At 46.7% G+C, this 25,638-nt stretch overlaps 2 protein-coding genes across 2 annotated transcripts in view; both read left to right on the top strand.

Moving 5' to 3' along the window:
* LOC136942890 (NLR family CARD domain-containing protein 3-like) overlaps positions 1–25,638 on the top strand; it is a 122,700-nt gene that overhangs the window by 42,549 nt on the left and 54,513 nt on the right.
* Positions 1–25,638, top strand: part of LOC136942892 (NACHT, LRR and PYD domains-containing protein 12-like) — a 73,277-nt gene that overhangs the window by 36,155 nt on the left and 11,484 nt on the right. Inside the window, 1 exon segment of the mRNA XM_067235921.1 lies at positions 11,009–11,055. Coding sequence (XP_067092022.1) covers positions 11,009–11,055 — 47 coding nt within the window.

The raw sequence follows: 25,638 nt of genomic DNA, 5'->3' as shown, positions 1-25,638 counted from the left end.
AAACAGGAACCTAAATACACAGAACCAAACGACACAAAGGTGGACACAATGAAACTAACTAGAACGAGACACAGGTGAAGACAATGACAGAAACACTAGGGCAGGGCAAACAACTGAAACCAGGGGGGGCGCGGCTGTGGCCGTGACAAACTCATGTAAGCCCCTATTTGTGCATGTTTTCCCTCTGCTGTCTCCTCATTGTCTGGCCTGTGTGCATTCCCCATGTCTATATTCTGCTCTGCGAGGGGCCTCGCTGCATAACCTCTTGACCTCACAAAGACTCAAGCTTCATGTGCATAGAAAATCTGCATATCACCTACACACACTTCCTTTAGTTCAGTCAAGACACTCACGTGATTGATTTCAACATTTATTCTTTCACATGACAAATGGTTTTACATTGGCGGAATGGATGTACATGGGGAAGCGCTCCCCTCCTTCACTGCATATGCAAGACATGAGGCAGGGAGCAACGAGTTAAATCCCCAAACACCGACACTCCGCCTGGTGAATTCTGGATGCCTGGTCATGCTACCATTACAGTGACTACGGCTATGTGTGCGTATCCTTAACGTCGTATACAATCCGATGTGCGGTCCGCGGAGCTGGCCCACGCGCACGTCCCGTCAAGACCCAGCGCTCAACGCGACGTGCGCCCGCAACCGCCCCCGCGCCGCCCATCAGTCCGGTATCCTTCTCATCCGACGCAAAGATGGATGTACGGGAAGGCAGCACCATGCCGGAACGGGGATACGTTATCTAGTGGGAAGGAATACAAAAGAAATGTGACAGCACACAGGCGCCACGCCTCCACATGCTGATCCCGGCCGGTGTCCGGGCATCTCCTGAGGTACTCCCCGCTTACAATAGAGCGTGCAGCTTGCATTCGCACTGGCAGCGGAGTTCCCACGAGACATTCTAGCACTAACGGTCCGGTAGCCTTCTCATCCTGCACGGGGCAGATTTATGCTACCTCTAGAGACCCGTCCTCTAGCGCCCGTCGGCGACCCCAGGATGTACGCAAAGGCGCCTGTGTTCGTGCACCAAATATGGGTGTTACGTGAGGATGTGAGAAAAATGTGTCGGCGGCGCATCCGCCGTTCCCTGGGAGACCAGGGCATCTCAACGGATATCTCCATGCAAGCAACGTGGATTCTGATGGCCACTAGCGCATCAGAGCACGTCTGCGGATCACCACTGCCTCACGGAGATCCGAAGAGACATTCTAGCTTTAGCAATGTACAAAGCCACCCAACCACCGGATACGTGCAGACCGCGTTGGTCGCTTAGTTCTCAGACCCGCTCAGCTTGAGTGTCTACGTTGGACCACTGACCAATGACTGATTATTACTTGTTTTATTTCTTGCGAAACTGCTGTACAGACGTGGCTCACGCAGTCTACACATGGGTGTCCGTTCATGCGCTCATCAGCTTCTGAGCATCCACAAGGTCCGATGTGTTGGGGCGCACGTAGCGCTCGTAAGCCGATGACGACCAACGGCCCATCAGTTTCAGCGTTGACATGGGCACCTTCGCAGAGGCCGAGGTGGCCGCCCCGATTCGGAAGGAATGCGCTGTGTGCAGCTCCGGAGACAGGCCACAGTGCTCGCACAGGTTCCGGAGCCGCTGGGTGAACCATGGTCTGGTCATGGCCTTCCCAACCACGTCGCTGGCGAATAGAGGCTCATCGGGTGTTGCCCGAGGGCGGCATGACAGGTACCGGCACATAGAGGAAAATGGACAGAAGGCACAGTTAGTTTGACCAATCACAATGGGAGTGCCCTTACATGTTGTATCCGTTTTGCTGTGTTTCAGGACTATGGTGAACACCCCACTTCCCATTATTAAATCGGACGTGGTGAGATCACTAGAAGGATCGAAGGCAGCGCATCTAGTGGTGTATTTGCCGCACCGCAGAAACCCGTAGAATGCCGTGAGAAACACAATTTCGAGCAGAGCGTCGACGTACACCCCGAAGTATCCCCGTCTTAGAGCAGACACCAGTTTGTGCAGTATGGGGAGTGTGATGGGGAGACGTTTGTCTTTCCTTTTGGGCCTCTGCTTGCGTAGACCGTTCATGAGGAGGCGGACAGCCGGGCTCCCCAGAAGGCTGCCTGCCGAAGGATCCACGCACCGAAGGTGGAACTGGACACCTGCCACCAATGCCTTGATGGACGATGGTTGCAGCTTACGGGATTCGAAGCAGTGCACCATGAAGGCGCACAGCACGGACAGATTCACAGGCAAAGGGCTCACAGAGAAAGCACTGCAGTACGTGGAAAATTGATCGCCAGGGTGTCCTGCAGGTTTTCTACGGTTTTGCATAGGTCGAGGAGCCTAGAAACGAAAGCGCGCCCTTGAGGGATGATGCGCATTGCGAAGGTTAGATGCCCTAGCATAAACAGCAATTCGCGTTTACTCATGGATGCTGCACTGCAGGCGGCCCCCATTACGGAGAGGATGCGCTCGAGTTTCTCCGCGGGCAACGAGGCCTTCATTTGTACGCTGTCCAGCTGAATGCCAAGGAACTCAAGCGAGGTCAGCGGGCCTACGGTTTTTTCGTCAGATAACGGGACGCCCAGTGAGTCGAAAGTCTCTCGCAACACGGAAATGCAACGGGCCGGAGGCGAACAAGGAAAATCCACCACAAAAAAATCATCCAGAAGGTGCAGGACAAAAGGCAATTTGAGCACATTTAACAGGATCCAGCACAGCGCTTCCGACAGCGTGTCGAAGATGCGTGGGCTGCTGCGGCAGCCGAAGGTTAACCGAACAGAAAAATACAGCTTCCCGTGCCAGCGCACACCGAACAAATGCCATTGAGAGGGGTGGAGTGGCATGACCTTAAACGCATCGGTCACGTCCGCTTTGCCCAGCTTTGCTTGTGTTATCTTCGGGTCATTCTGAGCCATCAGTCATTGTGACCCACCGTCGTATTGCGACAACTTTACCTCATACAAAAACAAAGTGAAGCATTTTCTTTTAACCGTTGAGCTGTCTCAGACCCCCCACATTGCGAAGGTTAAAAAAAATGTTTTTATTTGTTTTGTATTGGGTAAAATTGTGTAAACACAACGATGGTTCGTTATGAACTTTTGGGTCATGTGACCCGAAGGCAGCACAAGGGTTAATCATATGAATTGCGTTATCCACAATAAAGAGAAAAAGGCCCACGCGGTATAAGGCTGTTGATACTTGCCACCGCGCAGCCGTGCGGAGCCGACAGGTCCACTATCAGGCGTTTCTTGCCTGAATATTTGCTACGCCTATGGGGCTAACCCTGAACGAGGAGAAAGGGGATTCATCGAAAGGCCCGATCATGAACCCCTTTAGTTGTCTCTTTTTGAAGGAGTGTGTCCATGACCCCCGGCTCACGAAGTGCGCTCTGCAGGTTGTTACATTCATATTTGACAGTTGGCAGCTCAGATAGACCAGCACGAAACCCATGAGTCAGACCATTCAAAAGGTATGTTACAAAACACCGATCTGGATGCTTGTCCAGAGCAATTCTGAGTCTCTCAATGTTAATAGGCGTTGACACCAATTTATTCACTTGCCCTTCAGAGCCGGGCGGGCCCGACGAGGGCACACAGCTCGGGGATGAGCGTCCCCGCAGAAACTGCAAGCATGCAGGTACCTGCAGTTAGCATAAGAACATACATTCTCATTGAAGTGTATACACAGTGGTGGGTTAGCCGCGGATGACTGAAGGGGCCCTATCTTCCTCCGACCACCTCCTAGACACGGCCTGCAGGGTCGCCTCAGGTGTAGTAACGGGCGCATATGCGGTTCTGGGACACAGGTTTACAGTGTGAGCCAGAGATCCGCACACGGAGCAAGAGAGCGGCATGTGCCCGGTAAACACACGGCTCACCAAATCTAGGTCCCTCACTGACCAGTCCAGCCGCTGATTCCATTTCTGGAGGTGCAAGGCCGCCTTAGCGGACAGACATTTGTGGTACTCGTAGAACAAACTACCACCGTAGCGCAGGGCCAGATCACAAATAACAGCCAGGTAGTCATCCATTTCGACGCGACGCTCGGGGTACGCCTCGCATAACGTGTCACGGTACACCCCGAATGCCACGCAAAATTCGGCCAAAGTCAAGTTCTTGGACATTCTGGGATTTCTGCCCTTAAGGAACACGGACACTTCCCCGCAGTCGACCACACGCCGGTCCAGAAGGTCAGTCGCACCAAGCAATATCTGGACTAAGTTGATATCCATACCTGCAAGGATTTGGCTCCTCAGTTGTACGGACACGCCAGCCGCGGGGGACAGGAACGGTACACCGGAGTCCGCAGCCGGTACAGCCGAGGCCAGGCTCCTCCGTGGCACCACGTCTCGGTCGGAGGCCGCAGGAGCACCCACGAACCCGGAGAAGGTCGGAACGGGATCCCTTGACACCCCTGCTTCCAGGACGGCGATGCGGGAACTCATATCGCCGAGGGAAAGCTGAATGTCCGAGAGGGCGGCCAGCACAGGATCACGGGGGGCGCTTGTGGATGGGCTTGGCTCCCGGAAGCGAGCCCTCTTCGCACGGCAGTAGGAGCCCCGCTTCCCTTTCGCCGACGCTTTTCCCCGGGGAGCACCCAGGGGTGTGGATGGAGCAGCCAAGCCATGTTCCAGGAAGAACACGAACAGATCCTCGTGGCTGCATCCAAGGGGTGGTGTTATTCCCTTGGCGTACAGGGCGTCCAGGATCTTGTACACCGGCCAGTTCTTCATGTTAGCTGTTTTCCCTGCCAACCGCGAACTACGCCTGACTCGGATCCCCGAGTCCTCGCCATCCGCGCAGAGATCCTCCGAAGGAGACTCCTCAGGGGGCTGATCGAGACAATCCACCAGATCCCCAGAACCACCCGCATCGTCCAGATCCGAGGAGGACATGACGAAAGGGAGACAACGCAAAGACAACGACCAGACAGACGATCAAACCGCGGACCGCAAAGCAATGGCAGCAACGCAGACGGCAGGTTTGACAATGCGTGTGCGTGCATGGAGCGGCTTTATAGCGCCGCCTATCGAGCTACGCCTATGGCCTGAGGGCACGGCGATGGGTGGTATGACACGCACTGCCCGAGTGCCGTGCCTGAACCTGCTTCGCTCATTAAAGTGTATCCTCACTTTCATAAAGACATTGTTGCTCCGTGTCTCTGTTCATGGTGATAGGAAACCGCATGATTAGATAACTTGTAATGAACCAATGAAACGTGTGGATAGCAGAAAACAAGGAACATATTAATCCACCAATAATTTTTACATTTTAACTATGGAGGCATCTATTGGATAAATGTGGTAACTCGACTGTTGTACACCCAACAAGTATTGGGCTACTTTTCAAGCATTTTGGGTTGGTTTCGAGCACTCATTGGGCTGGAAATCTTTGCCAGACCTGGCAACCCTGAACTCAGGTGTGATGTCATTCCCAGTCCTGAGTCAAAGCTTTTAAAGAATGGATCTCTGCATGATGGGCTTGACCAGAGCACAGGTGGCCTTACAGAACACGCTTCAAAGTTGTCACTTTCAAAAGGGTGGCATTTTGACCCTGTCAGGCCAAGATGTCTGAAAGTTGGTACGCATGCCTTATTGCTCATGGGGAACAAATACGTCTGAAAAACGTATAGTACTCCAGAGCGAATTTGCTCCTTCGCTGGTTTCGCTACAGCACTACAGAGGTGAAAGAATTTTGTTCTCGGCTTACTGCTCATCAATGTACTGCTCTCAAATTTGGTCAAACTACAGTGTGGGCGCTATCTCAAAAGCACGTGTAGCATACCATAGCATTTACATTTAGTCATTTAGCAGACGCTCTTATCCAGAGCGACTTACAGTAAGTACAGGGACATTCCCCTGAGGCAAGTAGGGTGAAGTGCCTTGCCCAAGGACACAACGTCAGTTGGCATGACCGGGAATCGAACTGGCAACCTTTGGATTACTAGTCCGACTCCCTCACCGCTCAGCCACCTGACTCACCTTTAAGATGTTGCTTGCTGTCAGTAGACAGACCAGCACCAGTACCATATTTGCCAGTAGCAGGCTTGATACCTTTGACGCTAGACGCCGCAAACTGACACATACATTTGTCTCTCGACTACTCTGTTCCAATAATGCCGTCATCCAGACACTTGTCCACTCAGATTCTTACAATCTTAGCTCCTTCTGGAGGCACTATGTAAAAATGGCCTTCAAAAGGTAGCTTTTTTTTATTTTTAAGTTAGGTCAAGTTTAGTTTAGGTGACACGTATGTTAGGTAAATTATTTTAGCTGTTATGTATTCTCCTTTTGTGTATGTGTCTGTGTCTGTTCATATGGGCCAGGTGCCTGATTTAAAAGAAATAAATAAAATAGTGTCAGCAGCATGGATTTGTCTCTAAAGTGACAATTTGAAGAATTTCAAAAAATGCCTTAAAATCAGCCATTGATCCAATTGTCTTGAAATTGACTGTGTCATGTCAATTCAGTAATGGTTTGCTATATTTTCATATTGCTTTTGTACACATTTATGGTTGTTTTATGGAACAACTTATGAAGAAGTAGCATACCTAGGCTTGGCATTAACATCAAAAACATCTAAATTGGCTTATCAATGCCACAGCTCTAGAGAAACAGCTTCACCTTATTATTGTATAAGGACGGCAAACTGTAAGATTAGCCCTTGCTTAACATTAACAAGACTCATGTCAACAGGCTACCATAGCAGTTTAGTTTTAGTAAACACTCATGTAAGAATGGAAAATTGTGTCCTACTACTACTGGAAGCGTATTATAACGTTTGGCGAATTCTAACCTTACTGATCTTTTCTGTGGATGATATTTAGTGGATCATTTTGTAATGTCAGCCTTGTCAGGCGACTATTTTACACTGCTGACCACACGTAACGTTAAACGTTAGTGTCATTCGGTGAACGTTGACGTTTGGACGAGACAAGCTATGCTATTTCTCGTGAACCACAGAGCGCCTATGCAGCTAGCAACCTGTTTACGGTCCTGTCTCGCCCACGAGTCATAAAATCTGCCCCCTCCCCCCACTTAATACGCACTAAATTCTAACAAATATATTTTTTTGACTGCTACACATATGATACATCATTGGAAAGCTACGATTCTTGTGCTTGTACTTATGGAAACCATTTCAAGATCAATTCACAACAGCAAGTAGAAGCAACGTCTATTTGTCCAGTCACCAATATATAAATACAGAAAAAGCAAACGACTCTACTCACCCTAAAAGGTTCATTGTGGTCCAAGTATGCAAAGGATCCCAACAAACATGGACTGGTGACATTCCCAAAGGTCCAAACTATCTAAAAATGTTGAGTAGTTCATCCAAAACAATGAATTATATCCACGATGTTGTTGCTTCAGTCTGCCTTCGCCAATTACATTTTTGCACTCTCTCACGCACGCTCATGGAAAGAGATTTGATTTCATGTGTGACAAAGGGTTTCGAAATGTTTTGTGACGTGATCTTGAACGGAACCTTGCCAAAAGACTCCTGAGACCTGTGTCGGGGTATAAAATGAGGCGGCAAAACCAAAAGTCTTGAATGCGTGAGACCTTGGTTGAGAGAATTGTGAGAGTTTGAGAGAGATTGAGAAAGTTAGAGACCGTTATAGAACATTAGAGAAAGTGAATTGCTTGTGTGCCATTAGCGAAATCCTGTTTGATCAATTGTCTGCCACTTCAAGATGTATAAATATATATATATATATATGAATATGTAACAACTTTACACTTAGTTAATCGTCTTAAACATGAAAATCATCATTTGACCTGATTGTTGTTAAATGAAAACAATCGCTCCCGTATTCGATACCAAGCAATCTGCTTTGCAAGACGGCAATAATTCTGTTTGGCCACAAGGATCATTACAATTTAATTGTGGAATTAGCTAGTGTAGGGGGCCCTATTATCGTCCACAACCGTTTCTTCCGGTAATTTCTTAAAGAAGATATGCAGCAGCAACGAAAGAAAGTAACTCAGCGATATGTACACATCTTATATTGCTGCACACCAAATTATAGCTTCTTACTTTGAGATTTGAGTATGTAAATACGCTCTCAAACCGTATGTGTAGCATCTGCCTTCCGGAGCTTCAAACTTGACATTTTTCCATTGAAAGTGGTTGGGTGGACGATAATGGGACCCCCTGGCTAACTGCTAAAATCACGAAGCCTTGTAACTAAGGAAATGCTGCAAATGCTAATACCAGAGAATGTCTAATATAGTAATATATGTCTAATATATCCTTAAACAGGCTCTGCTAATACCCAACATGCTAGGAATCTGTGGAGCCTTCAAAATAAAAGTCCATTACGCAATATCGATGACAGAAGCAGTGTTCTCTGTGCGTCAATACTGCAGAGTATATAATATATGGTAGTTCTAAGTACCACCTTTCATTGGAGATAACAATAATACCTTTTTTATCCTAAGTATTTGACCTTGGTTACAAAGGGTCATTTTGGAGTTTCCAAAAGGCCCATATGATGGGCGTATCTACAGGGGGGCAGCTGCCCCCGCACTCCAGCTGCCCCCCCTAACTTTGGTGATCCGAAAAACAAACCGCCACTATGTCCACAAGCTTCTCAAAACATTGAACTGAACAATACATTTACCAAAAGTGAACAATTAAATGTTTTATTTTAAATGTATTCTTAGCCCCCTGCCCCTCAAATAGCTATGTCCCTGCATCAAACGTGCAGAGCGGCATTCACAGTCTGGTGCGGAGACATTGCATCCCGGCAAAGAGTGGAGCGACTGAGCTGCCCCCAAGCCTCTGAAGGTGAAGTCAGTTTCCCCAGGTGAAGTTTAAACACACATGTTTAACTTAAAGTTACATTTGTAATGAATGCAATGTATTCTAAAGACGATTCAGCATCAGCAAAAACAGCGAGTCTATTGACAAAAGTCAAACCGCTCCCTCGTGATTTGCAAGATCACTCTGCCTTTTGATTAGTTTCGATGTTGGTAAAGACAAGAACAGCTTAATATAGGCTAAAAAATAAAATCTTATTTGTATTCATAACGTTTACTGATGATTGCTGTTTCGCCGACGTTACGTTAACACACATAGTGCCAGTTGGGAGATCATAATTTTTATATGATAAGGTAAGCAGTCCTATAAAATCCACTTGTTTTCTAGTGATGTGTCATTCGTGAACGATTCGTTCATTTTGAACGAATCATTAGTATGACTCGGGAGTAATGAGTAGTCTCAGAGAGTGATTCGCTCATTTTCTCGTGGCCGAGATATTAAAAAAAAGTTACAATAACTAAACCTGTAATTATCACTTGTGAACGAATATCATTCACGTCTTACAAAACCTAGTCATGTGAAAGTGAATGAGGTAAACAAATAGCCTAACGTTACTTTCTGTTTCCTCTACTAAACCAATGCAGGTCACGTGAAAAATTATCCAAAGATCCGTATCCAAAGACCCAGTCAAAATGAACGAATCATTTCTGTTTTCTCTAGCTACCAGTACTGAGCCTATGCAGGTCACGTGAAAAAGGATCCAAAGACTCGCACCCGGCAGAGGAAAGAATCATTGATCCGAAGACTCGGTTGGCAGAAGAACGAAACATTGATCCGAAGACTCGGTTGGCAGAAGAACGAAACATTGATGTACATGTCAAACCCATAATTCCACACAAGAACCTCAAAACAATGTTTTGGGGAGAGAACAGTGTATCTCAGTAGCTACCATACAGTACGTATACCTCCTGTAGGTCTTTCTGAATCCCTCTCTGTGGCAGCAGACAACATATCTTTATCATTCTGTGATGAAGAGCATTCTGTTCTACTGTACTGTACACATTCTGTGCAATATTGAGAAATTAAACTGCAAGGGGTTCTGTTTTGGCAGAAGGCTTAACAAGGCAGGTAACCCCATCATTGAAATTAAGCCCCCAAATGAAATCTCCACAAACACACTAACATGATATGTGGGCACTTGTGTCCACGGGGGTGATAGGCTTGGATGAGTTCCCTCCAGGGATGCCTTCAGCCGCTGGTCGCCCAGCGTTCTGGCTCAGAGCCAGCTCTTCTGCCTCTGTCAGAGGTGGTGCCCTCCTCTGCCTTCTTTCTGTTAGTCCACTACAAGTCCAATGTTCATATACTGAGCAGGATATTAGGTGAGACAACATCTATGTGTTAAAACAGCATTCTCACAAGTTGAGACAGACACTGAATGACATTTACTTGGTTTAATCCTGTCAAATATGATTAAAACCACTTGTTCAGCTGTAGTAAGACTTGTGGTTAAATGTCAAATAAATAGACTGCTTTGAAATGTACTCATTGACCAATTGTCTGTCTTTTGCTGTTGCAGTTGTTGCTTATCTATCAGAAAATGTTTGCATTCTCGCCTGCACGCATGAGAATTCCTAATTCCAGTGAATTAGAATTGAACTAACTCAGATCAGCTTTTCTGGAACCGATAACTCTGTGCTTCCCATCTCAGGGTTCATCAAGTCAGAGTTCAGGGTTAAGCTCAGAGTTTGTAAAACCTGCTTGTTGGAATACATCTCTGATGATAAATGTTGGAGCCAAAGTTATGATTGTTATGATTTCAGTGTTAAACTTTTGCCTTTTTGCCATTTCGTCAATCAGCTGAGCAAGGCGGTAATTGCTTCAGCTGGGGTATAAACAGTTGGCTGTCATTCAGTTAGTGGCCTTTGGTTTGGTCATACGTTTTTTTGACCGCTGTTTCTAGACCCTACCGCTCAGAACAGTTACGTGAGTTGAAGCTGTTTTTCGTTATGTCTTTATTTTTGGGTCTGCTGTCGTGATTCATGTCAGATTGTGAAGACTGAAGGTAAATAAATACAACAAGGAAAAGGAATCTGTGGAGTGAGTCTGAGTCTTGTAAAGCGCGTCGACCTAGGCGCAATCCAAAGGACAAAAAGGAACAAAAACGTAGGAGGAAAGTTGCTCCCACAATAAATATAGAAACAACAGAAAGTGTCATTTCCTCATCATTCCTCTGCTTCTCCCTATAGTGTGGATCATGGTGGAGAGTGCAGGATCAAACCTGGCCTTAGGAAATGTGAGTATTGACTGCTACTTAGTTCTAGAGGGTCATGCAAGGGACAACACCATTAGTGACACTGTCAGAAATGGACACACGTATGTGCCCTCCCTTCTCCCCTCTCCTCCTTCCCCTCCCTTCTCATCTTCCCTGCCCCCCTCCCCTCTCTCATCCACCCTCTCTTCTCCCCTGTTCCCCTCTCTTCACTCTTCCTGTCCTCCCTTCTCTTCTGCCCGCACATCTCCTCCCTCCCTCTCTTCCCCTCCTCTGCCCTCCTCTCCTCTCTCCCCACCCCTCCCTTCTCCACTCCCATCCCCCGTTTCCTCCACCCCTCCTTTCTCACCCCTCCCTCATTCTTCTCTTGTCCTCTCCTCCTGTCTTTGACCCTTTTTCTCCCCTCCCCCCTTCTCTTCCCTTCTCATCTCCCCTCCCCTCCTCCCCGCCTTTCTCCTCCCTCCCTCCGTCCCTCCCTTCCCCTCTCCTCCTCTCTTCTCTGCTCTCTTGTCCTCTCCTCCTCTCTTCTCTGCTCTCTTGTCCTCTCTTCCTCCCAGTAGCTGCTGTGTGTTTCCTCTCCCCCTCCCTCCCTCACTCCTTGCTTCCTTCCCTCTCCTCCTCCCTCCCCTCCCATCCACCCCTCTATTCTACCCTCACCTCCCTTCTTCTCCTTCTCCCCTTTCCTCTCTCTCCTCCAGGGCTCGCAAATAACCTTGTTTCTCACTGTCCAGTACCGTGAGTGTGAGAGACTAATGTGAATGATGATGATCAGTAATACAGTTAGGTCCATAAGTATTTGGACATTGACACAATTTTCATCTTTTTGGCTCTGTATACCACCACAATGGATTTGAAATGAAACAATCAAGATGAGCTTTAAGTGCAGACTTTCAGCTTTAATTTCAGGGTATTTACATCCAAATCAGGTGAACGGTGTAGGAATTACAATATTTTATATGTGGCCCCCCCTTTTTTAAGGGACCAAAAGTAATTGGACAATTGGCTGCTCAGCTGTTCCATGGCCAGGTGTATGTTATTCCCTCATAAAGGGAGTTTGTTATTTCATTGACAAGGAGCAGATAAATGGTCTAGAGTTCATTTCAAGTATGGTATTTGTGTTTGGAATATGTTGCTGTCAACTCTCAATATGAAGTCCAAAGAGCTGTCACCATCAGTGAAGCAAGCCATCGTTAGGATGAAAAATCAAAACAAACCAATCAGAGAGATAGCAAAAACATTAGGTGTGGCCAAATCAACTGTTTGGTACATTCTTAAAAAGAAAGAACGCACTGGTGAGCTCAGCAACACCAAAAGACCCGGAAGACCACGGAAAACAACTGTGGTGGATGACAGAAGAATTCTTTCCCTGGTGAAGAAAAACCCCTTCACAACAGTTGGCCAGATCAAGAACACTCTCCAGGAGGTAGGCGTATCTGTGTCAAAGTCAACAATTAAGAGAAGACTTCACCAGAGTAAATACAGAGGGTTCACCACAAGATGTAAACCATTGGTGAGTCTCAAAAACAGGAAGACCAGATTAGAGTTTGCCAAAAAACATCTAAAAGAGCCTGTACAGTTCTGGAACAACATCCTATGGACAGATGAGAGTAAGATCAACTTGTACCAGAATGATGGGAAGAGAAGAGTATGGAGAAGGGAAGGAACTGCTCATGATCCAAAGCATACCACCTCATCAGTGAAGCATGGTGGAGGTAGTGTTATGGCGTGGGCATGTATGGCTGCCAATGGAACTGGTTCCCTTGTATTTATCGATGATGTGACTGCTGACAAAAGCAGTAGGATGAATTCTGAAGTGTTTCGGGCAATATTATCTGCTCAGATTCAGCCAAATGCTTCAGAACTCATAGGACGGCACTTCACAGTGCAGATGGACAATGACCCGAAGCATACTGCGAAAGCAACCAAAGAGTTTTTTAAGGCAAAGAAGTGGAATGTTCTGCAATGGCCAAGTCAATCACCTGACCTAAATCCAATTGAGCATGCATTTCACTTGCTAAGGACAAAACTGAAGGGAAAATGCCCCAAGAACAAGCAGGAACTGGACAGTTGCAGTAGAGGCCTGGCAGAGCATCACCAGGGACGAAACCCAGCGTCTGGTGATGTCTATGGGTTCCAGACTTCAGGCTGTCATTGACTGCAAAGGATTTGCAACCAAGTATTAAAAGTGACAATTAGATTTATGATTATGTTAGTTTGTCCAATTATTTTTGGTCCCTTAAAAAGGGGGGGGGGGGCACATATAAAATGTGTTGTAATTCCTACACCGTTCACCTGATTTGGATGTAAATACCCTGAAATTAAACCTGAAAGTCTGCACTTAAAGCACATCTTGATTGTTTCATTTCAAATCCATTGTGGTGGTATACAGAGCCAAAATGATGAAAATTGTGTCAATGTCCAAATACTTATGGACCTAACTGTATATTGTGTCTTGGTCTCCCCCATCAGATGCCTGTGAGCTCACATTGGACCCAAACACAGCACAGAGACGCCTCTCTCTGTCTGAGGAGAACAGAAAGGTGACATCGGGGACAGAGCAGCTGTATCCTGATCACCCAGAGAGATTTGAGATCTGTTCACAGGTGCTGTGTAGAGAGGGTCTGTCTGGGCGCTGTTACTGGGAAGCAGAGAGTGGAGGAGAGGTTTGTATAGCAGTGACATATAAAGGAATCAGCAGGAGAGGAGAGCGTTGTGACTGTCAGTTTGGATACAATAACAAGTCCTGGAGACTGAGGTGTGGCAGTTACTCTGTCAGGCACAATAAGAAGAGCACTGCCATACCTGCCCCCCCCTCCAGCTCCCACAGAGTAGGAGTGTATCTGGACTGGCCGGCCGGCACTCTGTCCTTCTACACAGTCTCCTATGACACACTGACCCACCTGCACACATTCCACAGCACATTCACTCAGCCCCTCTATCCTGGGTTTGGGGTTTATTACTATGACTCCTCAGTGTCCCTGTGTCAGGTAGAATAGCCCACACACACTCTCACACACTGTGCTCACATAGATGTGATTGAAGATTGAACTGTATACTGTTGTAATTGATATCCCAGAGTGTTTGTAAATGTGTTGAATGTTTGTTTTGTTTTCATTGTTGACAAACAACAATCCTGTCTTTGATCTCAGTTCCACTGAATTTGATTAACTAAATAGTGTCTTACTGACTAAATAAGGAGAAATAAAGATGTTTTATACAGGATTATAGAAGACATGCTGTGTGTTCATTGGTGACCCAGTGGTCCTAGACACACACACACGCACACACGCACACACACACATGTACACACACAAACACATAATGAAAACACTACATTTAGGACCAGTAATGGGACATTATCACCCACTTCAATATACACTGTGTGTGTCTAGTGTGATCCACTCTCCCCCTGACCTCCTCTCTACCCACCACCTCCTCTCTACCACCACCTCCTCTCTACCCCCACCTCCTCTCTACCACCTCCTCTCTACCACCTCCTCTCTACCCACCACCTCCTCTCTACCCACCACCTCCTCTCTACCCACCACCTCCTCTCTACCACCACCTCCTCTCTACCCACCACCTCCTCTCTACCCCCACCTCCTCTCTACCCCCCAACTCCTCTCTTCCCCCCACTTCCTCTCTACCCACCACCTCCTCTCTACCACCACCTCCTCTCTACCACTAACTCTAACTCACTGAGTGATAAAGAGGGGTGTTGGGAGGGGGGGGGGTCTAACTCACTGAGTGATAAAGAGGGGTGTTGGGAGGGGGGGGTCTAACTCACTGAGTGATAAAGAGGGGTGTTGGGAGGGGGGGGGGTCTAACTCACTGAGTGATAAAGAGGGGTGTTGGGAGGGGGGGATCTAACTCACTGAGTGATAAAGAGGGGTGTTGGGAGGGGGGGGGGGTCTAACTCACTGTAACTATTTAGCTAACTAGCTAACTTTAACTCATTACGACCACTGCAGTTGGTCGCCTCGATACACAACAAACTATGTCAAACCGATTACATAAAGATGTTTTATGGCAAAAAATATGTTCATTAACATACCTGTATATAATTGTGTTTAACTTTACTTGTGCTTAGCTTTGATGAAGTGTTCGCTGCAAATACGTGTATATTTGGACGGCTGCTGTTTGCCCTCCCCGGAGACAGAGCTAGCATTACGTTTAATAGCACAAATCCACAATCACCTCTTCTCTGGGTTTTCTTTATGGGACTGAATTCTATAGAAACAGCCCAGGCTTGTCTCCTGTTCGATTACTGCATCCGATAAAACAACTATCCGGCTTTTTGGCAACACAAAAGCAACAGACTCAGTAAATGTCTGACTTTCTTATGGTTGGCGGGCAGCGGAAAGTCTTTTTTGCCCTCCAAGGGGGCGTGTCCCTTAGAACGTGACGTCACGTGAAAACTATGAATATGATGTGCAGAAGTCTAAAACAGTGTACATGCACTAGAGCCAGATCCAGGGTGTTACTCTCACTGACACACTGGAAGTGAGGGACCTCTGAGACTAAAGATCCAGAATGTCCTCTCCACACCACTGGGGGGTGACATTCCTCAGAGGCTGAGAGCAGCAAGAGAGCCAGACAGAGACATGCAGCTGTGGAGGAACCTGAGCAGAGAAGAAGAGCTCCAGTCACAGCCCCGCTTTGCTGAGCCACCAGAGCCTCTCTCTGTGTTGAGGAGACACTCGTCATGGTGGACAAACACAGGGGTTCCCAGAGACAGAGCCCAGGTACTTGAGAGGCTCCCCTCTGCACATCAGGCCGTTCATCACTCCCTAGCCAAGAGGGATGGAGCACACTAGTTCATGGGATTGATGAACTTGGTTGAAGGCTGTGTGCAAGTGAGCCTGTGTGTGTGTGTGTGTGTGTGTGTGTGTGTGTGTGTGTGTGTGTGTGTGTGTGTGTGTGTGTGTGTGTGTGTGTGTGTGTGTGTGTGTGTGTGTGGACTTGTGGCATCAGTGTTGTTATGATTCTCCGCTTTTATATGAAACAGTCATGCAGTCAGTCCCCATGACCAGACACTGCTACCTTCCGACTGCTGAGAGAAGATGGAAGGAGGTTTGAAACAGAGGGAGGAGGAGCAGGGAGGCAGAGATCGTCCAGAGTGGTCAGCTCAGTGTTGTCAGGGCAGGAGGGGCTCCCTGCTGGGTGGGAGGAGATACAGGAGTCTCAGAGAGACCACATTACTCCTGCAGACTCCCTCCATGATAACTCACTGCTGTGGGGAGGGGGGGGAGAGCGCTGTTGTGTTGTGGCAGGTTTAAGTGACCAAAATGCAGTGGCAGCTTGACTCTTCAGTGAGCAATTTCAACCCTGATACAAGAGTGTCAGTAAGTCTATGCTGGGAACATGGAATTATGTGAAATCAATAGTAGAATAGTTATGACATTTTATGACATGGATCAAAGGGGTTGTGCTCTATATAAACTTCACAGTCTATAAAAAACGTAATGAAAAACTATTAACAGTTCCAGCATTTAGCAATGGTGTGCAAATCTGCTCCCTAATTGTTTGTGCTTCAGGTGTGCATGAGTGGCCCCCTAGTGGATCGCTGGTGGAACTGCAGGTGACTGCTGCCTCAAGCCAAGCATCAACAGTACATAGTTATGCTGCTCTAAGGAGGGACACTAAAGAGTTCTGCAGAGAAGTCATGTTTTGGTATCATTAAAAGATGTTAAAATTAATCCATCTCTATCCTCTGTCTGGTCTTAATGCAGATTGATCCATTTTCAAATAACCAACCCCCATCTTACAGTAGCATACTTAAAAGAGTTCAGGTAAAACAATATTTGTTCACACCATAGACTGTATATGGTTCACACACACCCACAGATATTGCAAACACAAACATGGATATGAAAAACATGTACCTGTATCATGGCTACGGTGTAGCAATACCTTTCATACCTCATAAAACCAGACTTTCCAGGATGACCAACTTGAGTAGAACTAGGCATTTATTAACAAAACACAAAAACAGGTTAAATAATGTTGTTCCTCAAACTGCTCACCAGGGTACAGGATAGCTCTAGGCCTGGCAACAGTGAAAAGAGCAAAGGTGGTTAGCATAGGACACAGTTTTCAAGTCTTGTACTGGACAGTTTTTATGCTGTGTCGCTCCCCAATCAGCCAATGAGGAGCAGCTGAGCTCCTGTTGGATGACTGGGGAGCAGGACGGTCAAACCAGGCCTGGATCCCCTGAGCCAGAGCTGCCCAGAGCACTGCCAGCGGTGGTGCTTGGCTCTCTGCTGTTACTTGGCTCCCTGGTTGCCACAAAACACATCCTTACCTGCAGGAATGACACATCCTCTGCCCTAAGCTCCTGCTTCTTCAACTGTGTCTGAAAGTGAGGCTATCTTTGTGTTTATTCCTTGAATCTTTTCTTTCATTGTCTCCCTCTTCTCTTTCCCCTCTCTCCTCAGAGCTGCAGTCCTGACCTGCTCTTCCTCAGAGACTGCTGAAGCTTGTTGAACGTTTCCTTTATCTGCTTCTCTGTGTTTACTGTCTGGTTCTGTTAGAGTCAGAGAAGAAACTCACATTAGCATTTTGTTATTCATTTAACAATGATGATTCACATATCTTTACTGATCGATTCAATGCCCTTTGATCACAGCATTGGCTAACACCTACTGTACTGTACCTCAATGTGTTCTGCAATCTGCTCACACGTTAGTTTAACTTGATTAAAGTCCTCCAGCTTCTTTTCTTCTTCTTCCTCTCACCCTGTGATCCTGGGCAGCTTCGTCTACTGGGACACAGGTGGAAGAATTGTGTTTTCTGGAGGTCTGACAGAACATTTGATGGATGACATCCTCCTCTGGAAGCAGTTCTCTACCTCTGTGTCCTTCCAGTTCTCCATAGAAGCAGAGAAACATGATCACATACAACCTTTCCATTGACACTCCTCTATTCAAAGCCATGTGTGTTTCTAAATGTCCTGTTGAGTTCTTTGTTGTGTCTGTTCCAGATGTCCCCAGGTATGAAGATAGTTGTCCACAGTTGATGAAGACCACATGAACAACTGATATCTCTGTGTTGAGCTGAACTAAGTAATGACTGCCGTTTACATGAAATCCAAAAGTTGTTAGACAGGTATAGTAGTGTTTGTGTGTGTATGAGTGTCTACATATTTGTGTGTTTGTGTATGTGTGCATTTATGTGTGTGTGTTGTGTGTGTGCGTAGTTGTGTGTGTATATGTGTCTGTGCATAGTGTGTGTTTGTGTGTGTGTTCATGCTTGTGTATGTGTGGTGCTTGTTTGTGTGCATTCCTGCATGCCCGTTTCGGTAGGTCTGTCAGTGAATGTGCCAGTCCATGAGCTCTTTGGAGAGAGATGCAGGGGACAAGGGAGGAGAGGAGGAGGAAGAGAGGAGGAGGAGGGTGGGGAGGAAGAGGAGAGGAGGGGAGGAAACATGTATCACCAGTGTGACAAATTCACCTGTGGTATCCCAGCTTGTCAGTATTGTGTTTGTTATTGTTGGTCTCCTCCCCTTTGTGTGTCTCCTTTCCACATGTCGTCAGCTACTCTGTCAGTAGAGTTCTCTGTGGTGGTGAACCTTCAGTCAGCAGATCAGCTGGTTTAAAAGGTTCATATTTATTGTGATTATTTATGTATTTGATCCAGGGCCGGCCCATGGCATAAACGAACTAAGCGGCTGCTTAGGGCCCCCGTGGCCACCCCAAGAGTACATGAAATTACAGTTTATGTACCGTTTTTCTTCGATTAAACGATGCCCTCGATTAAACGCTGCACCAAAAATATATGGAAGCAAATTGTTACTAAAATTCAAATGAAAATGCATTTCCAGAAATGCATTTGCATTTTAAGAATGTGGCTGCATTATTTGACTCATAAATGAAACTAGTAATCAATCATCCTTTTTGTCATTTCGTACCGGGCCGAACAAAAAATAATTAATAACATTATTTCCTTTGAATTGATTATCAGAGTCTGAAAGACGTTTTATTCTGAAAAATGACCGGATTCTCTCCTTCTCCGCGGGCCTTTTCCCCTGAGCAAAAAAGCTCTGCAAAGACGTGTGTTTACTCATTTTTTTAGCAAGTTTGTGGGCTTTATTGAACGGTATCATGCGCGTCTCTTCCTCTTGACACATGACAAGTGATAGTTACCACTCAATGAAGCCTGTTTGAGACAACAACTCTATCGGTGTTTCGGATGAAGGCTATCCTGAGATCGCCACTAAAGCACTGAAAACCCTGCTTCCATTTCCAACATCAAGCGGGATTTTCTGCCGTGACAGCAATCAAACAAAATTTTGGAATAGGCCTGAACTGGATATAAGGAACGCAGTTCGGGTGTCACTGTCGTAGCTTATAGTCACACACAACAGTGGGACTGACACATCGAAAGCTAGCTAGTAACAATATAACAATGGAAAACCAGGCTAATAAACTTAAAGATGGGTCAATTGAAAAAACGGCTGTTTATTTTACATAAAACTCAAACTATTTTTCGCTCAAATCAGCTAAACTATTTTTCTCGCGCGCTCCGCGCGCTCGCATTAGGTGTGGAAGTCACTAACTAGGATCACATCAAACCCAGAATGTACATGCATTAGCAGCGCAGCTGTTCAGGGCCTACCTTTCCTCCCAGTCCGTTCTGCCGGTCCGTGAAAATATGTCTTACATGAAAGCGGTCCGTGGCGCAAAAAAGGTTGGGGACAGTTGCTTTAGAAGACGCATCACAGACCATGGCGCTCCCTCAAATTGTGCAAACACTGTTAGAATTAGCTGAACAGGTAGAATCTAATAATATATCTGAGTCTGATGCCCGTGACCGAGTAGAACAAGTCATAGAGAGCTTGGCCGCATACTCTGCCGTCACAGATTTACACATTAATAGTAGCTCTGCCACTGTTTTAGTCATTGTTTGACATCAAGTTGCTCAGTCTGTGATGCGTCCTCTAAAGACCCGGCAATTCAATCAATTTCCCAGCACATTTGCAATGTAATGCAATGCAGATGTGCACACCGCCCCCTACCGAACAAGATGGGTAGCTCGGTCAGCAGGGAGCTGAAGAAGAGCGGCTACTGACGTCTCTGCTGCGCCGCTCAGAATGCTTTTTCGTTCATTTTGCATTTCTGCAAATGCATTTGAATTTGAATTGTGGTCACGATTTTACAGCCACGTTCTTAAAATGAAAATGCATTTCTGGACATGCATTTGAATTTGAATTGTGGTCACGATTTTGCAGCCACGTTCTTAAAATGAAAATGCATTTCTGGAAATGCATTTGAATTTGAATTGTGGTCACGATTTTGCAGCCACGTTCTTGAAAATGAAAATGCATTTCTGGAAATGCATTTTCATTTTCAAATTTTACATTTCAACTTGAATTTTGGTATCTATTTGCTGGGGCATGTTTTGAAAATGTAATCTCAAATGTCTATTTATTTTTCATTTTAATTAAGTAAAAGATTGAGCACTCTTGAAGAAGAAAATTAAAATGCAAATAGTATGATTGATTACTAATTTCATTTATGAGTCAAATAATGCAGCCACATTCTTAAAATGCAAATGCATTTCTGGAAATTCATTTGCATTAGAATTTTGGTAACGATTTGCTTCCATAAAAATACGGTAGGAGCAGCATGTCCTGAAATACCTAGTACTGTAGCAGCATGTCATTTTAATGAACATTCTCTTGTGTTGCACTAGGGGCCCACTAGTGCACTGCTAGCTAAATACGTTTCAAATATCACATCAACATACCTTACTTAGCAAATGACTGTAGCTAGCTAGAGACTAGCTGTTAGTCGGCATTAGAAGGGAAGCTTATGAAAAAATAGCCAGAATGCATGGTTACATTACAGTAGTTAGTCTAGGTGTTTTCGCTATGTAACTGTTCTTGCATTCCTTGCAAATTAGCGTTAATAATTATTGCAGCATAATGGTGTTTAACCACTGATTGAAACACACAAAAATGTGTAAAATAATGCTTTGTTAGCAACAAAAAAAACGTTTTATGTGACTGCATTCTTCAGGTAAAGTGGGACATCTAGTAATGCTTTGTTTATGCTAGAAAAGTAATTTAATTCGACAGTTCTCACATTTTTAATACCAATGCATCACACTGCACCTAAGTTCCCAACTAAATAACAACTTTCACTGTCATCGAACCAGCGCTTCAAAACTTGTAAGCGTGACCACTAATGCTAGTCCAACGAAATGCTAACGCATCGTGACTAGCTAGCTAGCACATAGACTGCAGATCACTAAGGTTTACATCAGTTACACTTTATGCCTATTGTATAAGTCAACCCACACAACTAAATGAATCTTGCCACACCCTTGCAATGTTGCATTGTTGTATATAAACTAATTATTATTAATATTAGCGATAGGCTGACAGACGATGACTGTCCCACTTTACCACACAAGCTGTCCCACATGACCTGAAAATGCTGCATGAGTGAAAGAGGGGGTCATGTTATGTGTGAAAGTGTGTAGCTCCTAAAATACTGTGTATTCCCATTTCATTCCAACATGAAAATGTTCCTAAGCCCTAAAACCATTTACAGAAACACCACTGGGGTGAGTTAACAGCTTTTTTGTAAGTCTACTGGAGCCTCTAGCAAAAAGTGTCCCACATGACCTGAAATCACCCTATTGCCTCCTAATGTGTAAAGGTGAAGCGTCTGTGAATGATATCCAGTCGAAATAAACCGGATTCGTGTAAATGGGCAAATCATAATTAAATAAGGCAATATGGAACACCAACGTCATCGGTTTATTTTCCAATGTGGGTGCGGGACAGCTTTTTAGAATCTATATAACAGTGGATACCGCTGTTAAATATATTTTTCTTGAAACAAAATGTGTGGTGGGGGGTACACATTTTCACTTTTCAAAACGTGATTTAAAACAGTTCATGTAGAATTAAATGTTCGCCCCTGTTTAACACTGATAAAAGACCACGGCCTGGACTCTTAACAGACCGCGTGTAAAGAGCGCCATCTGCTGTTTGATGACGTTTACTGTATTATGACGTAATTCATCAAATAAACTATAAAAGGCCGTTCTGATCACTGCTCTCATTTCTTATAGAAAGTTTTCTTGGACAAGGATTTGGATCTCTATGACGCTTTCACCTTGACGAATTCGTATTAGAACACAGCAATATTGTAATGTAAGTAAATGTTCAGATTGTTTTGCACCTAGGAGATATGGGGACTTTTTAAAGTTGTAAGGTTTCAATTTAAAAGACGATATTCTCTGGTAGATATGAAGGTAGTTTATACATTAATCTAAAAAAGTTATTGTAGCCTATTCTGTGTTCTTTGGAAAAGTAAATAGAGCTATCTTGAAATTGTGCTGTCTGCTGTTTGATGATGTTTTCTGTATTATGACATAATTCATCAAATAAACTACAAAAGGCCGTTCTGATCACTGTGCTCAGTTTTACGTGAACATTTTCTTGGAGAAGGATTTGGATCTCTGCGACGCTTTCACCTTGACAAATTCGTATTGGAACACAGAAATATTTTTGTAAGTAAATGGTCTGAATGTTTTGCACCTTACAAGTTGTAACAACTTTTTCAGTAAGGTTTAAATTTCCAAGACAATGTTCTCATGTAGATATGTAGGTAGATATTAGATTATTCTGAAAAAGTAATTACATTCTCTGTGTTCTTTGGAAAAGTCTGCCTTTTCAGAGGTCAGGTGTGAAAGCCTCTCTCTCAAATCGGACAGCAACAGCAAGTGTGACCTGAGGCAGTCTCTGAGGAAGAGACATGGACAAAGATAAGAAAGACTCATCTCAGCCCGGGGTGAACGAGGGAAGAGAGGGGAGTCTGTCTGGAGACAAGGGGACCTTCATCAGGGTGTTGACCGTGAGGCCTCTAAGTTTGGAGGACATGGACCTGGTCGAGCCCTCGGATCTGCCCCCTCCTTCAGTACCCGCCACTGGGTCAAAAGACCAGCTGGAAGCCCTGGAGGTTGCGTCCACTTCCCAGGGCGTCAGTGGAGTGGAGAGAATGCCCCCCGGCACAGCCAGCAGCAGCACCACGTCTGCCAGCCAGAGGGCGATGAAGACAGCCTGCTCCTCAGCCCTGTCGAGCCGCACCAAGCTGCCCATCTCTGTGATCAGAGCGGTGTTGCAGCTGATCAACAACGACAGGCTGCCAGACCTGCTGCTCGACTTGGACGCCAGCCGAGATGTTCCAGGCGCCCAGACCTGCAGCAGATCAGCTGCTGGGCTGCTATCCCAGGAGATGCTGACCAAAGTGTCCGCCATGCTGCAGGCTGACACAGAAAGCCAGGTGGCGCTCAGCAGACAGAGTGGAACCCCCTCTCCGGATCTGCAGGTGGAGGCCAAAGCCAGTCTGGGCTCTGTGGCAGCTGAGGTGATCGTGCCGGTCATCGGCAACGTCTTAGCAGCCAGGGCCGCAATCCAAGAAGAAGCTCAAGGGCCTGTTACCTTTTCCTCTGTGAGCTACTTCCTCTCTGCTGTCTGTGCCGACGTGCAGACTCTACCGCTGCTGAGGAGGTCAGGGAGCAGCAGTCTGTCTTCTGGAAGGTCCCTCGGAGAGCTCCTGACCACCATGTCGAGGACCAACGTTGTCCAGGCTGTGGAGCAGAAGCTGGAGGAGCAGTTTGGGCCGTGTAGGAAGGAGCGCTCGTCCACATCACCATCCAGCCAATCAAGAACTGAGGATTTGCTCATGATCCCTTATCTGGGGAGCCGTGGCTCTGGACATTCCCTGGCCAGTGACCTGGTCGATGGGATCATTGAATCTGTGAAGAGTTCTGTTGAGTTGCTGGACAGCCAGTCTTCATCATCCAGAGCAGGAAACAGCTCCTCCCTCACAGGATGGGACACATTGGATGTTTCCTCTGAAGTCAAGAAGATGGTCTGCAAGACAGCGGCCAAACTGACCCCCCTGGTGAGCTCTTGCGGGATGGGAGATGTGACGGCGGACGAGAGCGTCTCTTTGATGAACGAGACATCTCTGGAAAGTTTGCCCCCGTCTCTCATCAGGCTTCTGTTGATCCGGTCTGTCGACACGGTGACAGCAGCCTGCAGAGCCATAAGTAGTGAGTTCTGCTATCGGGAGAGCGTGAAGAACGAAGGCTTGACCAAACTCCAGCAGCTGGCCAACGAACAGATGTTGGCCTGTCTAAACAAGGCCGTAGAGGAATTGGAAATCGATGAGCTCGTCGAAGGCATCTCAGCCATCCTGGATCATTCGCTGATCCTAAGGCGTCCGGAGATGTCCTTTTCCCACATCTACCGCTCCTTGTTTGTTGACTCCCTCCTGCCAGGGAGTGGACACAGAACCACCGAGGTCCTGGAGACCTTGATTTTCTTACGTCCAGAGGGCCCACCCGCAGCTGGGCAGAGCCTGGCTCATGACACGCGAGTGGGAACGATCATAAAAGAGTACGCGACCAAAGGGAGAGATGTGTTCCAGCAGGCCTTGAGGAGAGCGACTCAGAAGCTCTCTCGCCAGCCGGCGACCCCTCGTGGCTCACCTCATGCGGCCAATCCAGAGAGCTCAGAGCGTCCATCTCTGCTGGTCTCCTCTGAGAACTGCGAGAACCTGCTTGGTGCGATCCTAGACGATCTCCATGAGGTGGTTGAGCAGCACAAGGCCTCAGCAAAGGCGAGATCTGGTGGCATGAAGTTCTGGGAGCAGGTCCACTCCTCCAGCCAGCAGCTTTATGACAGCACACTGAGGACCCTGCAGAAAGCTGCAGACAAGCTGTCGGCTCTTGAAGAACATGTATCTGAGATCATCCCTCCGAAGGCGTCCATCTCTTGGACCAAGAGGACCCTTGGGGTGATTCTCAGTGCCATGAGAGCAGAAGTAGCCGCTTCAGAGTGCTCCACTGCTGAACTGAAGAGGAGTGAGGACGGCCTCCTGACCTGTGCCCTCTTGGACTCCATACTGGAGAATCTCAGCCAGTTATGTGAGGACGAAGAGGGTCCAACAGTCTCCAACGCCGCCGTAGGACTGGACTCCGCCGGATTGGACGCACTCCAGATCAAGACCGCCTCAGAGAGTCTGCTCGCCAACGTCCGTCGGCTCCGCCGGCAGGCAGCCACCACCGGCCTGCATCTTCAGAGCCCCGTGAGCTCCACCAGATGCACGTCAGAGCTGATGCTGCCAGAAAGCCCCCCGATGCCCTCCAGACAGGAGCTCATCCACAGCTTTGCTGAGAGCTCGGTTAAGAGTCAGCTGCAGAAGAGCCTTGAGCTGAACCTTCCCTCGACCTCCAGCCTGGCCTCCCAGGAGACCCTGGACCGCACGGTCAGGATCCTGACGGAGAGAGTGATGGACACTCTGTGTGAGTCTGCTGCTGCAGCTCCGTGTCCTGGGGAAGATCTCGGTGAGCTCAGCCCTGCAGCGGTCATCATGGATGCTGGGACAGCGTCGACCTCTGCAGGAGAGACGAGAAAGGCCAAGAAGGGCTTGAAGTGGTGGAGCCTGCCGAAGAAAGCCAAGCTCTTCAAGAACAAGGTGGGTTATTTATGTAATAGAACTTATAGAGCAGAGCTTATAGTATATCGTATGAGTACAGAATGAATGACCATGGGTTGGTTATTCATGTAATGGAGCATGTATAGAA

This window comes from Osmerus mordax, chromosome 5 (assembly GCF_038355195.1).
Source record: "Osmerus mordax isolate fOsmMor3 chromosome 5, fOsmMor3.pri, whole genome shotgun sequence".
Classification (NCBI taxonomy): domain Eukaryota; kingdom Metazoa; phylum Chordata; class Actinopteri; order Osmeriformes; family Osmeridae; genus Osmerus; species Osmerus mordax.
Note: the sequence above shows the minus strand (reverse complement) of the source record. Positions and strands in the feature narration are given on the sequence as shown.